The sequence below is a fragment of the Micromesistius poutassou genome (assembly GCF_964030765.1).
Source record: "Micromesistius poutassou genome assembly, chromosome: 5".
NCBI lineage: Eukaryota > Metazoa > Chordata > Actinopteri > Gadiformes > Gadidae > Micromesistius > Micromesistius poutassou.
Window position 1 is genome coordinate 6083706 of NC_140275.1, and position 12323 is coordinate 6096028.

At 42.4% G+C, this 12323-nt stretch overlaps 1 protein-coding gene across 1 annotated transcript in view; it reads left to right on the plus strand.

Annotated features, from left to right (window-relative positions):
• Window positions 1–3617: 3617 nt before the first annotated feature.
• Window positions 3618–12323, plus strand: part of pdzd2 (PDZ domain containing 2) — a gene marked incomplete at both ends in the record, with an annotated part of 39377 nt that continues 30671 nt past the window's right edge. The window contains 2 exons of the mRNA XM_084467963.1: window positions 3618–3755; window positions 4491–4984. Coding sequence (XP_084324089.1) covers window positions 3618–3755; window positions 4491–4984 — 632 coding nt within the window. The remainder of the gene's footprint in view (window positions 3756–4490; window positions 4985–12323) is intronic.

A 12323-nucleotide genomic window follows, 5' to 3' on the forward strand; every position in this document is an offset into this window, starting at 1 on the left:
AACACTTAAATGTACAGGCCAGAAAAGAAGACATTCAATAAATGTTTTTAAGATAAGAAAAAGCCTTTATTGTTACCATGTGTGAAAGTACATGTCATGGTTGACATCAAGCACTTACACTTTTGACTCCACCTCAAATCTTCCTATCCCTTTAAGTATAGGAAATCATTTTAGATTTTTTTTTAGTTTTCGTCTCTGTTTATAGGAGGTTAAGCTGTGTCCTTTTATGGCAGAAAACAACAATGTCTGAGGATTCACTGTCATGTGATTAAATCCAGATCATCATTGTTATTTTCATAAATCGGACTGTATGTGCCCAGATTACGTCAGAACACAGCACCTAAACAATCATCAAGACAACAGACTCTTGACCAAAACTCAAGTGGCCTTTTTCCTGGGCTGGAACTTGAATCATCATGAAAATGACTCAGAGACAGACTTAGACTCAGACTCAACAGTTTAGAACTCTGTTTTGGTCAAGATGTCCTCAGGGCAATGCAATGCAAACCAACGTAAACAAATGATTGTTTATTGGTGTTAGTGTTAATCTTCCACACAAAAGCACATTTTAATAGCTTGCTACTATTCATATGAGGATGAAACAGATTTTCTGATCAGGAAGTCCTTCCTTTTGAACACAAACCACAACTTTGTGTTGTAATCGTTATTTTCCTTTTCTTACGAAAGCAAAGTTCAAAAGTAGAATTGTGTCAAACTTAAATGCTGTCAATATAGATTTGTTTTATTTGATAACCTTAACCTATTTGTTGTTTACATTGACTGACTCAGACCTGGACTTGAGGTCAGGTGACATATATTATTAAATTATTATATTCTGACGATGTTCTTTAATCATAGCAACATATTAATGGTTGAAATAATAATTTCACAGTTTCGGTTATGTCTGAGTGCATTTTAAACATTATTTTAGACTTTAGATTTACTTTTGTCTAGGATCAGTAAAAAATATTGAATAAATAGACAAACACCTGCGCACATTTTCAATACATTACTGAGGAGGAGAGATGAACACATTGGAACTCTGGTCATATGTGTGAATCCATGACCAAATTCAAGACCCATAGACACATTCTCTGATTCAATAGGCTCTTATTATTGGCTTGCACTTTGCAGCCAATGTTGCAATTTAGTATTAATTTGTCAATTCTGTTAGTTTTTTTTTGGAGAAAATACCTGCCCTGCTCGGCTGTAAATACTTCAGAGATTTCATTGCATAATTCCCGGTGGCTCGCTTCCGTAATCCTTTCAAGAAAGAGAAGGACAACCTCAAAACATAAAAATGTTTTTGCTAACAGCGTCACACACCTCTGGGACACGTTGCCTTGAACACTGATTAGACACAGGACGTATCAAGATGGAATGTTGTGGGAATTTTCTTCACAATTCATATTGCAAATGTAAAAAAATATGTTTTCAATTAAGACAAACAAGAAGTCCAACAATTGTCCAGCTATGTTGAGACTAGAGACTGTAGCTGTGATTAAAGGTGTGTACAATTCATGTGCATTCAACTGTACATACCTTTAATCACAGCTACAGTCTCAAAGAGCTTCACAGACCCAGAGCCCTCAAATGGACGAGGAGAATCTCTCCTTCCAGGGATGACCAGGAGTGCAGTGGGTGCCATAATGGGCGCCATAATGGGCAGGCATAACATATATTTAGATTGCTTATGTTGGCGATCGAGTGGGTTGCAATGCTGATTCCAAAAGTGTCCATGTATTTTGTAATCAGTCACTGACTTTATTTCAAAGTAATCCAACCTTACCACAAACACACAATCATTCCGATCCAAAGAGGCTTGTCAGTAACCGGAGCCTGTCAGTAGTGGTCTCGGATCAGAGAGCTTGTACGTTATCTCCACGCTAGTCCTGCACGATGCAATACAACATGCCCTGAAATAGGAATTTGCTTCAAATATAAAAGGTAACAAATGTTTTAGAATCTTAAAGGCTAAAGGCTGTTTAAAAGACAGCTATGCTGTTGTTCCCTATGTGAAAACATACAGGAATAGCAGGGACAGATGGTACCACAATGCCACAGTTTATTTGAAACCCAAGCACTAGATAGTAATTTCCCTGTGGTCTTATGGAACCCTGCTTTTTTCTGACTATATCTGCCAGAAATGTGGTTGCTGTGGATTTTTACTCCGTAATGTAACCGAAAACGATATAAAAAATGAAAACGACACAAATGCAAAACAGTTTCAGTGGGATATGTTCAAGGGTGTATCCGGGTACTGTAATAAAATACTAACTGGTTAGCATTGTTTCTCTCTCATCCTATCAGTGTTACAAAATATGACATTGTATAATTGTATAAGATAAATTCTATTCATGTATGGATTTGAGTATGTTGTAAATTTCTTAAACCAATACCATTTCAAGACATTTTCTGTTACGGGGGCCATGCAATGCTGTTTTTATGAAAGGCAAAAATGTTGGTTGTGGTTGTCCATCTGAGAATGGCAGTGGATGCCACTCATTCCTACCTTGTCTGCTGTAGGCATCGCAGGGATTTTATTACAGACAAGACCAGGCGTGGAAAATAGTCCATCAACCACTTATTATTATTATTATATTATTATTTTTAAACAAATATATTTGAGAAACATATTTTGTCATGCTTTTATCCTGCATATATAAAAAAGGTAAAAACTGTGATATTTAGTTTTATACCTACTAGGGACAGATGCTGCTGTCAGGATTTGAAAACCTTTGGTATTGATGCAAACCAGCCTGATCCAGGCCCCATGAACCACATATTTCCAAAAGTGGCCTCTTCAATTCATGGGATCTAGATCCTGGGCTGCGTTCCAATAGCAGCACAAGCTGGTATAAACTGGAACTAGGTTTATTAGTATTTCAATAAAGAATGAAACGCTAACATGTTTAGGATACGGTTGTTGGCCTGGGATTTAAAAAACCGACGCCGAACTTCAGTTCTGATAGATTGTTCTTTGACACTATGTTTGCAGATTAATTATTGTTTCATTAAAACCTTTTTTTTTTTACATTCTTCTCTTCAGGTGAGGGCTGAAGACTGCGGGTGTGTTTGGGTCTACGAGTGAGCAGACACCCATGCACACAGATCCTGGCTGCTGCTGCTGCCACTTTTTCCATCCAGACTCAGATTCATAATTCTCCTCGCCAAGAGGATAGCGGTCTCCGGTTACTCTGCAATTGATCCAGCAGACTGCCACACACACACACACCCACACACACCCACCCACCCACCCACCCACCCCCCCCCACACACACACACACACACACACACACACACACACACACACACACACACACACTAAGCATCCTTTATACAAGGATGATGTCATGATCCAAAGGGGAGCCTGATGACACCGATCCTCCGCTCAGGCCCTTGGGGGTCCCCTTCTGCTGGCCCTCCAGAGATGGAGACACCACTGTTGACTTCCACACATGCAGCTCCACTGTGTTTGTTCCTGGATCTACCTCCAGCATCTTAAGCCCCCTCTCCGGGTCCAGCTGTGCGCTCCAGCCCGGTTACGGTCCATAAGGGGAGAGCATCCCCTACTTCTGGGCCAGGGTACTGGATGGCCCCGGACAGAACCGGCCAGCATGCCCATCACTCAGGAAAACGCCGTAAGCCACCTCCCACTCCTAGTCACCTGGCTCGGGGGTCAGCACAGAACCAGGGAATCAGGAGACCAAAACCACAACACTGACCGCAACCAGGATGGCTATGGTTGTTCAAAGGTATTGTTTTTGTCTTGATTACATTAGGCTCTGATATTGACCTGACCCACACAACCACATAGACTGTGCACTCACAGTTTATGTGGCTTGTCTATGTCTACGTCTATGAGCAACAATGTGGAGACTGAGCAGTTCATATTTGATGAATGACCTCTGTCATAGCTGATGTTGTGTATGAGGAACGCAATCGTAATCTTTCTAATCTTTTCTGGTGATACTTTATCTTAGAATGTACAAATGTAGTAGAAAAGGGATGATGTGGATTTGGATGTTGCAGCCCAGAAGTGCCCTTGAGCTGCAGCCTTCAAGATGATCCCACATAAGTGTAGGCTGACTGTAAGCTGTTAATATAGAAAGCTATAGGAAAACAAACACAGTGGTTGAAGCTATTAAAGGCCGACCCCTGCTTTATGCCAGCTGAGTCCCAAATTAACAATACAATACTTGTTTATCTAAAATATAATATGTCAATACCAAATATTTAATAACATTTAGCAAAGCAATCAACCAATTCATTTTGAATATTTACATCAATGCATTTACATATTGTTCAATTATTACAATGTGGAATTAACTACACAATACTATAGTTGATTCATTGAATAATGTTTAATGTATGCATACATTTTTTGATTTGTAAACATTTGAACTCAATGTTTGCTTTAAGCATTTGGTTCTTCGTTCACCTTTTCCACACAATCAGCAGTAAGGATGTGATTCTTCTTCTTCTGCTAGGACCCGAGGCGGGACGGGGAGAGTGACAGCCTGTGCAGCAGCAGCAGCAGCAGCAGCAGCAGCACGGGGGACATGTCCCTCTGCCTGGCCGCCATCCACAAGCTGGTTGCCTACATCCAGCTCAACTTTGTGGAGGGCGAGGGAGAGAGCGAGGGAGGGTCGGTGGCCCCGCGGCCCCCCTCAGACCCCCCTCAGGAGGGGCTGGACGTGGAGGTACGGGCCGTCTGCCTGAAGAGGGCCGAGAGGGACCCGGCCGAGTTCGGCCTCAGCTTCGGGAACATCCCCATCTTTGGGGACCCCGAGGGGGGCAAGAAGACGGGCCGCAGGAGGAAGAGGAAGGGCGACCAGGGGCCGGTGATGGAGGTGGGCTGCATCTGGGTGACGGAGGTGAGGAAGAGGAGCCCGGCGGCGCGCTGCGGGCAGATCAAGCTCCGGGACGAGCTGCTGTCGCTCAACGGGCAGCTGATGGTGGGGGTGGACGTCACCGGCGCCAGGTAGGCGGAGCTTTACCCTCGTCACCGCCACCACAGGGATGAGGGCTGAGGCGCTGAGTGAGGCAGTTTGACACAATGATTTACATTCACGCTTACATTGAGGGCGTTTAGCAGATGCTTTTAGCCAAAGCGATTTACAATAAGTGCATTTGTCCGAAGAAAGAGAAACACTTGTTCATATAAACAAGTGCCAAGCACTTACAATTGCTAGGTTAACCCATTCCCCCTATCGAAGATAGCTAGGATATAATGATGATGATGATGATGATGATGATGATAATGATGTTGATGATGATGATGATGATGATGATGAAAACACATTAGATATCATACACATCATCATCTTTATTAAGAGGTTTCATGCCAGTCTGCATAGGTTTTTTTCTACCAACAATAACAACAATGTACTTTTTTGTATTTGACTTGGCTGTCTCACTCACCACTGGTCCTGTTATGCATCCAGACCCTGAGATGAATGACCACCCTGTTTATTGTTATATCCAGGTCCAACAATCTGTTTTTGTTCGATCTGTTTACCTACTTTGGCAGTAAGCGGCAGACACATCCACAATCACCAATCACCAAATCACACCATATTTTGTCCCATCCTAAGCTCAAGTTTTACTTGGAAACATCAGGTCGGATGGAAAATGATTTGAATGCCTCAGATTTGCAGAGACCTGGAAAAGGAAATGGATGAGTCAACGTTTACGATCTTCCCGATTTCATTCCCCTATTTCTCAATCTGTCTGTGAGGAAAAGTGTGGATGCTTTTCAAGGTTGGGTATTGTGTCTGGAAGATGGGAGACTTGTCTGGAGAGCTTTATAATAAGTGAAGGCCTCGATAGTGTCTGTTTATATGGGTTGTCCTGATAAATATTTGGCTTGTTTTTCTTCCATAAATGTTAGTGGTCATATTGTTGCTGGACAAAAGAAAATAACGAAGGACAGAGGCAGGATTATGATCTTCTGAATGATTTTCAAAGAAGGCGGTAGACAAGTTTATGCAAGATGAAATAAACCTAAATGCACATATAATACCAACATATGTAGTTTACTGTCACTCCCTCCCTTGCAGAAATCACAGCAAAAATGCAGCTTTTCAAGCAGAGTCAGGGATGTGACGAGACCTTTCATAGTCCATGTGGTCTCCTACTGATCTGAAAAACAGAGGAGTTTAGTTTAGTCGCCAAATTGGCCCATTGTTGTGGAAAGAGAGAGGATTTAGTTCCCTTTTACAGCCAACATCAATCACTTAATAACACAGTTCTAAATCATTATTACAAATTCTAGTCAGTGACTGAACTGGTTTGTTATTCATACAAATGGATGTGGAAAAAAGGTTTTATCCCCAGGCTTTAAGGAACATTCCAATACAACTTTATACGGCCCTCTTGACACCTTTGTGTCAGAATGTATGTGGTCGAACCCAACATTTGCTATGTGTAGTATACTGGTATCTTCACACCCCTTCTGAGGAGCTGCGGTTCAGGGGCTGGGTGCTGGTCTTGGGATTGTTTGTGTGTTTGTGTTAGGACAGTGTTTCCCAACATTTTCTGTCGGCACGCCGACAGCACAATCAGTACCGACACAGACAGCAATTCTTCCCCTTTGAGCCACAACAGTTGGTTGATGAATCAATGAATCTATTCGTAGATCGACAGAAAATGCATCGGATCAGCTGATTTCTCATCTTACCTTAAGTTGACAATAAACAAATATGAATATTTCACGTCTTAATTTTTATTTTGTAAGCATAAAAAAGCAAGATAAAATAAGAACATACACATAGTGTTGCCCCCCCCCGACCCCCAACACTATGTGTATATTTATTACAAACAGCCCCTGTCTGTATGTACTGATTTCTGCCGAGTCAATGTCCACACGTGTTATCCGCATATAGAGCCTGTACCCTGCAACCCGAATCACCTCTCACCCAACGGAGAAAGAGGACATTATCCGACTGGGGGGTTGTCTCTCAGCCATAAGGGACACCCCCCCCCCCCCCCTCCCCTGTAATCCCACCGATTGGCCCTGGGATTTATGGGGGACACGATGGATTTGCAGGTCTGAGGACCGAGAAACCCACTTTTCTCTTATCCCTTTGGGCGACTGTTTGGTGGATGACTATTCCATGTAATACAAGAGGAATGAGGCAGAAAGTAAACATTATCCCAAGGGCCCCTAAAAGTCAAATACCTATTGAGTTCTGTTATTTACCTTTCTTTTTTGTTCTTTGTGCTAACAAGACATTTCCCTTGTTCTGACGTCGATTTAGTGTCCGTGGTCCGGTGAGAGATAACTAAGTTGTGTTCACCTATGTCTGTTTGCATAGATTTAATTAACCTGTCTGAGTAAAACCTTCAGTAAGGAGATTTTTGATAGGAAACCAAATACAAAAGATTCTGTGTTCGACTTCCAGCTTTGAATGACTCGATTCAATCCTCACTGTCCACAGCCTCCCTGTGAGCATCCTTGTGCAAGATGCCTACCCCTACCTGCTCCTCAATGACATGCCTCAATTCACCGTCATTCACAAATACACACCAAGTAAAGGTGTCTATGCCGCTTTTCCACCGCCAGTACCTACTCGACTCGACTCGACTCGACTCGACTCGCCACGCCTTATTTGCGTTTCCATTGGCAAAAAAAGTACCTGGTACCTAGTACCGGGTACTTTTTTTTAGTACTACCTCCGTCGAGGTTCCATGCCAGCGGAGTAGGTACTTTTGTGTGACGTAAACAGGCTGCTGGTAACTGATTGGCCAGCGGCTGTAAATGGGAATATTCACTCAAGTTGTGTCCGGCGTGGTTGGAGTCCACGAACCCGCTCCCGAGGGGGACACTGATCAGCGTTTCGCCGTGTGTGTCGCTCCTTTCCCGGGGCTAGAGTTAGGCTGCGCGTCGTTATGTGTGTCGGGCGTGGTTGTGTGTGTCCGGCGTGGCTGGAGTCCACGGACCGGCGTTTCGCTGTTTCGTTTCAGTGTCGTTCCTTTCCTAGGGCTCGAGTTTCGCCTCTATCAACGTTACCGTATGACAACAATAGACGCGCAGTCATTGCGCTTTTTATTTTATTTCCCATCATAACCTTTCCCGGGAATCAGGAAATAGTCTTGATCAGATTCAGATTTCCCGGGAATCGCGTCTCCCGTGATTAAAACCTAATGACGACCCGCCCATGGTGGAGAGGTTCTTTTCTACGACCCGCCCACATTGAAGAGGTACTTTTTTAGATGGAAACGCAACCAAACCGAGTTGAGTCGAGGCGAGTCGAGTCGAGTCGAGTTGGTACTGGCGGTGGAAAAGCGGCATAATAGAATACCTGTGAAATGAAATCCTGATGCGTCTGAAAATAGCTGTTAATCCAGATTCACTGATTTGATGAGGACTTTCTCATCAAGGTAAAGCCAACTATATAGGCTTCTCTTTTCATGACTAGAGGAAAATAGTAATGGTAATGGTAATTCAGTGGTCAAATAGGTCCCATCCCAAGCCTTTACCCCATGTGCACAATCTTTCTTTATGGCTCACTTTTTAAAATTTAATCTGAAATGCATGGTGGGATTTATGCATCGTTTTATTATCTATTAATTATATTATTATTATTATTATTATTATTATTGTACACTGTTTTCGGGCAACAGTTAACCAACAGAAATGTCACATTAGTTTTTTTCAGTGAAAAACACTAGTTGAGAGTGTATAATAGTATAATAGTTCACCCTAAATGGTCCATTGAATATTAGTGAGGCTGCACATGCAGCATATCTGTGGTGTTGCATAGGATCCGCCCCGTGGTGTGATTTATAAACGTTCCTACTACCGCCCCTGGGGGGCAACCTTTTTCAGCGAATGAAATTGCCAAAGTAGCCTCCTTGTACCCACAGTTTTTTTCCCCCCAAAGATTGGTTTGGTTTGCCCTCGCTTGACTGACTATATGACATAAAAGCAGCCTATGCGCACATATGACGCACAGTGAAACGCAATGGCTGTAAATGTAAATTAGAGGTTTGGGGACAAGCACAAGCCACCGTCTTACATCCCAAGAATAAAGTAACCTCAATCTCGACCGATAGAACACGGCAATACATTGGTGAACTAACGTAGCCCACATTCCTTTTCAAGCGACTGTGTGACTTTTCAAAGATCACGGCTAACAAATCCAGAATGGGTGCAACACCATTCCCTCTCATTATAAAACATCGTGCTTGATACTTGATAGACAACATCACCCACAATGAATGACACAGGGTGCGTGTTTATAACGCCCGACACCGCCCTCCCCTGCCTCCAACAGCGTGCTTTTTTACTTAGCGCTCAGAGGCTGGGAGCATTGTTGCCAGATTTCGCCAGATTTCCGGGAAATCTGTCCCAATCTGGCAACACTGGCTGGGAGACAGCGATGCAACGCAGAGTCTCAACACGGGCAGGCGCGTCTAGTTTGGGCTGTCCTGGTCTGTTGTTTTGGGAGTATGGCGCAAAATACTTAATTCAGTGTTGTGCCTGCTCGGCGGTCTAGTGCTTAAACTAGTGGTTTAACTCATGGATTGCAGGATCGACTGAAGGCAGACTGAAGGCAGATTAACGCACTTTGTATATTGCCTACCTTGCGCGTCTGCGGATTGATGGACACTCCAGGTAGGCACACTGCTCCTCCCGGGTTGTCATCGGTCATGTTATGTTTTGGTCATGTTAGTGGGTTGTTATTACTGTAACGTGCCCAGAAACCATCGTTATACACCTTTATTCCTGGCGATCTAAAAGCAGTGGCTTCGCACTTGTTGTCAGGTAGGCCTACATTCATTCATTCATTCACAAGTAACATTTCTGATTGGGAAAGTGCACGAGACAAGTTATATCATGATCTAATGCTTTACAAGGATGTTGAATGTTATCTCCTACTACTCATCTCCTACTACTCATCTCCAGCCTTCCTACCATGGATGCAATATGTGAAAGTTATGGCAACATGTTTGGATTAGGAAAAACATAAACCTAGCAGTGGGTTACCGTGTGTGTAATTAATTTGACCGTTAAACAAAAGAGTAAGTAGTATTGAGCGCTTTTCACTACCTGCTAGGGAGAGAAACCTCTAGAAACAATGAGGTCAATCCTTTCTTAAGGCTGGCAGCAGGTGATCTCTAGGCCAATACAACAAACAACTCAACAGTGAACCCTCATAACAACAAGTTATTTATTATTGAACTTTTGTCTGTTTTATATAGATCTCAACACAACACTGAATAGCTCATTAAGTGGCATTTCTCCTAAACTTATTGTTTGGAAATCTATGACTGGTAAAAAAAAGAAAAAGGTTATATAGGTTGTGGTGTTGGGATGAACGTCAAATTAGTTCATAGGACACGCTGCTTAAATAGTAGCCCCTATAGGATTTATTTCATCCATATTGATTACAATATGGATATCATTCTGTAGATGGATACAAGAAGAGTAAAACAAAAACTGAATCTGTAGTCAATTAGCATATTTTATCCAGTAGACTTCATCTTCTCTTTGTTTGTCATGTTCATAATGACATGACAGATTAAATGTATAAACCCTGCTATTTAAAAATATGTTTGGTGGGGTCAGGCTATTTCTCACACACAAACCTGGCAGTGCCCATCAGATAATCAGACCAAAGGATGTAGGCACTGTAAATATGGTGTAGTATGCATTTCATTGACACAATTGAAACCCAAGAATGACTATGTGAAAAACCATCATAGTTATTATTATTAGAGTGACAGAAGGAATGTTATATTTAGCACTGGGCTTCCTCTTGCATCAAGCTGCCTCTCAATATCTTCTCAGGGATCAGGTCTAGACGATATTTACATTTCTCCATAATTGCAACACGTTTATCAAAGGATAGTTCAGCATCATCAGCAGACATTGGTAAGAAAAGGGTGTTAGTTACACCCACAAACACACTATTCAACATCCATGAAGGATTATGTTACATTCGTAGCGCTGCCCTTCTCATCTTGCAGACGAGCAGGGCAGCTGGTGAATTCTGGGACTCTCACCTCTTATGAGTTAAAACAATAACACTGTGGATGATGCAACAGATGCTCTCTATGGCCCTGATAAAAGAACATACTGATTATTTTATAGTTTTATTTATGAACAGACAACACATATTCATCAATAATACGTTATCTGACGTAGGGGGACTATAATATATATATATATATATATATATATATATATATATATATATATATATATACATTCTGATTAATGAACACTGGGTGCGACACTAGGTCTGCTACTTGGAGGGCCCCGGAGTTGAGTTGAGGTCTGTCTGCATTCTAATCAGGAGCCCCCAGGGGACCCCCCCCAGTGAGCTGTGGTGGGCACCGTTTCCTCTGCCTGCTCTCTTTTGCTTATTTAAAAAGAAAGTGCTGAGCAAAGTGGTTCCTGCAGACCAAAGCAGTTCCACCTAACCAAGGAATGTGTTTACTGCTGGCTGAAGCACTTGGTGCTGGTCCACGGTACCCAGTGGTATCCAGGGCATGGTGAACGCTGTGTCCTCCAGCAGATGGGCTAACGGCCTACAGAGGAACACACATCTTTGTGACTTATCTCTAGATGAATGCGTCACCAACCATCTGCCTCATCAGTTTCTTGGTTCCTGACGAGATCCTCATTGTCAATGTTGTTGCGATTTGGATGAATTGTTTATACACTAAAAGAGCAGATGGTTAATGTCTTTCCGGAAGTGTGAACTGGTGTTGTCTCCTTCTATTGCTCCACGCCTGCTTACGCGTTCTCCCTCTGACTGACCTAGGTGGAGATCTAAAATTGGCTCAGGGAATTTCCTAATTCAATCATACACATGTAGATTAGGATCTATGCTATACAATCAGCTAATGGATCCACCTTCTCTGTGAGCACAACACAAGCTGATAACAGATAACCCTGCATTCACACGAACATGGAAGTCCTGAGGGGGGATGCTATCGATGTCTACTGTAGTGTTGCCTCGCTCAATGGAGTGTGGTTGCACCAACTTCTTCATGTCATATTACATTTAAATTTCATAGAAAACAGGAACTGTCGCCTCATCCAGAACTTCCAAAGGAGAAATGCCACTGGTTCCATGATTAGCCTTCTTCTACTGTGATCCACGTTTACAGCCCTCTCTTACAACACTCTTTACATCCAAACATGACCAGGAGTTTGAACCGGTGACTCATCAATGGCTTAACTTAACTTAACTTAACTTAACAGGACAGTGATGAAAGGATCAGGCAACTCTAAAGAAATCAAAAGAGTTATTATTATTATTTTTTTATAAAAGAATGAAAGGAAGATTCTTCAATACTTTACTACT